This window comes from Vigna unguiculata, chromosome 3 (assembly GCF_004118075.2).
Source record: "Vigna unguiculata cultivar IT97K-499-35 chromosome 3, ASM411807v1, whole genome shotgun sequence".
NCBI lineage: Eukaryota > Viridiplantae > Streptophyta > Magnoliopsida > Fabales > Fabaceae > Vigna > Vigna unguiculata.
In genome coordinates this window covers 44,423,602-44,428,938 of record NC_040281.1, presented here as the reverse complement: position 1 = coordinate 44,428,938, position 5,337 = coordinate 44,423,602, and the positions used below count along the sequence as shown (strand labels likewise).

The window sequence follows — 5,337 nt, the reverse complement described above, 5'->3', positions numbered from 1 at the left end:
TCAACAACCAACACAAAAACAGTTCTAAAAGAGTCGAAACTAGAACCCTAACTTCCCGTACCTGGAAGAGGGTTAACGGAGCTTCAACACGGGACCTCGGAATGCACTAACCCAAGGATGGCTCGCAGAACTGGCAGGACAACGAAAAGGTATCAAGGAAACTGAGTCAACAGAGGCTTGTTAACTGGAAATATGAAACAAGGTAGCGAAATGGGAATCAGTACGGCTGGGGAAGACACTTACATGGAGTGGAAGCCCCTTTAGCTTACATGACAGTCGAACGGAACCCTAGCGGAAGTGAAAGACGGCTACAGTTCAAGGCAAGGGCAAACTTTCTGAAAATGGTAGAATACATTAGGTTTAGGGCAGACCTAAGGTCTTATACTGTGGGCCGGCCTTTAGGCCCAATACTGTAGGGCAACCCACTAACTTTTAGGGCTGAGAAAAGAAATGGGCCTTACATTCTCCCCAACAAGAAAATTTTCGACCTCGAAAATAAAGACTCACCAAGTAAACAGATGTGGATGTGATTTTCTCATGTCCTCCTCTAACTCCCAAGTCGAATCACCCGTCCTCCGATCCCAGATGACTTTAACAAGGCTAACGGTCTTTCCACGACGTTCCTCAACCTTGCTATCATCAAGAGCTATAGGTGGTACTTCCACTATGAGATCTTCCCTGATCTGTATATCCTCAGCTTCCAACACATGAGCCGGGTCGAATACATACTTCCTCAGCTGTGACACATGAAACACTGGATGAAGGTTCGCCAACTGTGGAGGTAAAGCTATCTCATAAGCCACTGGTCCAATCCTCCTCGTGATCTGATACGGGCCAAGGAATTTAGGCGAAAGCTTCCTTGAGCGGAGAGCCCTTCCCACGCCCGTGGTTCGGGTCACCCTCAAGAATACATGGTCTCCCGCTACAAACTCCAAAGGCCTCCTCCTGCGATCCGCATAGGCCTTCTGTCTACTCTGCGAAGCCAACATCCTGTCTCTCACCATCCTCACCTTCTCGGTGGTCTGCTCTAACAACTCAGGTCCAACCAACACGGCCTCTCCATCCTGATACCAGCAAAGAGGAGTCCTACACCTCCTGCCGTAAAGAGCCTCGTATGGCGCCATGCCAATGCTCGCATGAAAGCTGTTGTTGTAGGTGAACTCTATCAAAGGCAGTACTTCATCCCAAGCCCCCAGATGATCCAATATGCAAGTCCTCAACAAATCCTCTAATGACTGGATCGTCCTCTCAGACTGGCCATCGGTCTGAGGGTGATAGGCTGAACTCATGGTGAGCTTGCTACCCATAGCACTTTGTAGCGTTTTCCAAAACCGGGACGTGAATCGTGGGTCTCTGTCGGAAACTATACTCGAGGGCACTCCATGGAGTCTTACTATCTCCTTAATGTACAACTGGGCTAGCTTGGCCATAGACATTCTCAAGTTCATCGCCAAAAGGTGTGCATTCTTGGTCAGTCGATCCACTATCACCCAGATAATGTCATGTCCCCTAAAAGTCCGTGGAAGATGAGTCACGAAGTCCATGGAGATGATATCCCATTTCCATATTGGTACCTCCAACGACTGTAGAACGCCACCGGGTCTCTGATGCTCCACCTTCGCCTTCTGACACGTCAGACAGGCGGATACAAACTGAGCCACATCCTTCTTCATCCCCTGCCACCAGAAAGTCTCCTTGAGGTCCTGGTACATCTTAGTCATGCCAGGATGCAAGCTAAGACGACTCTTGTGTCCTTCCTCAAGAATCAGCTTTCTCACCTCGGCATCATCCGGTACACATACTCTGCCCCGAAACCGTAGTATATCATCATCACCCAAAGCAAAGTCTCTAGCCTCGTCCGACCCAATCTGATCTCTAACTCTGTTCAGACTGGCATCCAACAACTGTCTCTCTCTGATCGAGCCCAAGAAGTCACTAGATATAGTAAGGGTACTACACCTAATGGACTCAGACCCCAACTCCACCTGTATCCTCGTATCTCTGAACTTTTCTAGTAGCTCTACCTCTTTTATCATGAGATGTGCCGTATGTACCGTCTTTCTACTCAGAGCATCTGCTACCACATTTGCCTTCCCCGGATGGTATAGAAGTTCGAAGTCATAATCCTTCAGGAATTCCATCCACCTCCTCTGCCTCATGTTCAACTCCTTCTGATCAAACAAGTACTTGAGGCTCTTATGATCGCTGAACACTCAGAACTGAGCACCATAAAGGTAGTGCCTCCAGATTTTCAAGGCAAATACTATCGCTGCCAACTCAAGGTCATGAGTGGGGTAGTTACGCTCATGTATCTTAAGCTGCCTCGAAGCATATGCCACTGCCTTCTTTTCCTGCATCAAAACACACCCAAGTCCGAGGTGAGAGGCGTCACAGTAGACTTCAAACGGCTTACCGACATCCGAGATCACTAGTATCGGAGCGCTAGTCAATCTTCTCTTCAGTTCTTGGAAACTTTCCTCACACTTATCCGTCCAAGTGAAAGGTTGGTCCTTCCGAGTAAGCAAGGTCAGAGGCGCCACTATCTTGGAGAAACCCTCTATGAATCTCCTATAGTAGCCCGCTAGTCCCACGAAGCTCCTGATCTCTGTGGCTGACTTCGGACTCTCCCACTTTACCATTGCCTCGACCTTTGCCGGGTCTACTGCAATCCCCTGAGCGGATATCACATGTCCCAAAAACTGAACCTCATCCATCCAGAACTCGCACTTGGACAACTTGGCATACAGCTGCTTCTCTCTCAAAACACCAAGCACCAACCTCAGGTGTTCTGCATGTTCCTCCTGAGTCCTGGAATAGATAAGGATGTCGGTGTTGCTGGTAAAGAAGAAGGACGGGAGTTCACGTTTGTGTGTGGACTACAGGCAGCTGAACAAGATGACGATCAAGAATAAGTATCCACTTCCGAGAATTGATGACTTGATGAATCAGTTGCATGGGTCATCGGTGTTCTCGAAGATAGATCTGCGATCGGGTTATCATCAGATTTTGGTAAAGGCTGATGATGTACAGAAGACAGCCTTCAGGTCGAGGTATGGCCACTATGAGTACGTGGTTATGCCGTTTGGTGTGACCAACGCTCCCGCAGTGTTCATGGACTACATGAACAGGATCTTTCGACCTTTCCTAGATAAGTTTGTTGTAGTCTTCATAGACGACATCCTTATCTATTCCAGGACTCAGGTGTTCTGCATGTTCCTCCTGAGTCCTGGAATAGATAAGGATGTCTTCTATGAAGACTACAACAAACTTATCTAGGAAAGGTCGAAAGATCCTGTTCATGTAGTCCATGAACACTGCGGGAGTGTTGGTCACACCAAACGGCATAACCACGTACTCATAGTGGCCATACCTCGACCTGAAGGCTGTCTTCTGTACATCATCAGCCTTTACCAAAATCTGATGATAACCCGATCGCAGATCTATCTTCGAGAACACCGATGACCCATGCAACTGATCCATCAAGTCATCAATTCTCGGAAGTGGATACTTATTCTTGATCGTCATCTTGTTCAGCTGCCTGTAGTCCACACACAAACGTGAACTCCCGTCCTTCTTCTTTACCAGCAACATCGGTGCTCCCCAAGGTGAAGTGCTGGGTCGGATGAACTGTTTCTCCATTAGATCCTCTATCTGTTTCTTAAGCTCTACCAACTCTGCTGGAGCCATACGATACGGAGCCATCGATACCGGACCTGTGCCTGGGACTAGATTGATGGAGAATTCCACCTCTCTATTGGAAGGCAACCCTGGTACCTCCTCCGGGAACACATCCACAAAATCCTGAACGACTGGTATCACAGACGTCGTCTCTCCTCTGTCCACCCCCATATGTGTGAAGATCATGTAGCACTGCGCACCGTCCTGTAGTTCCCTCATAACACCCTGGGAGGACACCAACTCATGCCCCTTTGAGTCGGGAAACAACAACTTCTTCTCCCGACAATCTATCAGAATGCGATTAGCAGAGAGCCAATCCATCCCTAAGATTACCTCCAACTCCTGTAGAGGTAGGCATATTAAGTTCACTCTGTACATGCGCCCCTCTACCTCCACTGGAAGCCTAGCACACAAGGACGACGTCCTGACCAAACCCGACGCCGGAGTAGACACCGCAAGCTCACACTGCAGCTCGCGCACCGGCAAACCCAACCGTTCCACACAAGCAAAAGACACAAAAGAGTGTGTCGCTCCAGAATCATACAACACACAACACCTCATCCCAGAAATCACACAATAACCCATAACAAGGTTACCTGAACCTGCAGCCTCAGCTCCGGTCATGGCATAAACTCTGCCTGTCGCCTGAGGCCTGTTGCCTCTATCTCTCCGCTGATGCTGGTGAGGAGTCTGAACTGGAAGGCGTGCTGCTGCCCTAGCAAGGGTGGGACAATCCTTCCCAAAGTGGCCCTCCTTGCCACAGTTGTTGCATCTGCGGTAGCCCTCCATACGCGGACAAGCGTACCTCGGGTGGGGTCCTCCACATGTGTAACACTGCACTCGACCCTGCTGAGAAGGAAGACCCCTAGACCCCTGAGACTGATGGTGGGGCCTATCATACGGTCTCCTCCGCTCCTCGTGCCTGGGCTTGGACCCAGATGGTCCACCGATCCTCTGAGGCGGCTGTGGCTGTTGTGGGCGCTGGCCTTCCACCTCGCGCTTTATCTTCTCCATCACCCTGGCCTTCTCTACCAGAGCGGCGAAGTCCTTGATGGACAAGGGAGCTACCATCAAACGAATGTCACCGCGAAGCCCATTCTCGAACTTCCTGCATCGCCACTCCTCATCGAGTGGTAGGGTGTAGAAGCGGCTGAGGTGTTTGAACCTCTCAGCATACTCAGTAACAGTCTTCCCTCCCTGGGTCAACTGGAGGAACTCCACCTCCTTAGCGTATCGGATGCTGTCCGGGAAGTACTCGGAGAGGAATCTATCCCTGAAAGTTTCCCACGTCACTGGCTCATCCCTCTCCTCCAGGATAGATCGGGTGCTGCTCCACCAATGCTCTGCCTCCCCCGTGAGCATATACACAGAGAACGCCAACCTGTTCTCTGCAGGGCACATCTTCGCATCATAGATGCGCTCCAGGTCCTTCAGCCATTGGTCTGCGGCGTCAGGACTAGTCTTCCCGTCGAACTTCGCCGGGTGGTGTTTTAGAAAGTCCTCCAGGCTCCACTCCCTAGCTGCAGGTCGTGGTTCAGGACCAAACACAGGAGCAGCTGTCCTGTTCTCCTCCAACTGGTGGAGGGCCTCCATGTGCTGCCGATGAGCATCCTCAGCAGCCACTCTCGCAGCCTCCATTTGCTGCATCACAGCCTGCTG

The 5,337-nt window shown here is 50.4% G+C and overlaps 1 protein-coding gene across 1 annotated transcript; it reads right to left on the bottom strand.

Moving 5' to 3' along the window:
• Nucleotides 1-2,568: 2,568 nt before the first annotated feature.
• Nucleotides 2,569-5,079, bottom strand: LOC114175478. Its single transcript, XM_028060232.1, has 3 exons — nucleotides 4,747-5,079; nucleotides 4,275-4,461; nucleotides 2,569-2,672 (listed from the first exon to the last, which is right to left on the bottom strand). The coding sequence occupies exons 1-3, from the start codon at nucleotides 5,077-5,079 to the stop codon at nucleotides 2,569-2,571; spliced, it is 624 nt and encodes a 207-aa protein (XP_027916033.1).
• Nucleotides 5,080-5,337: the final 258 nt, after the last annotated feature.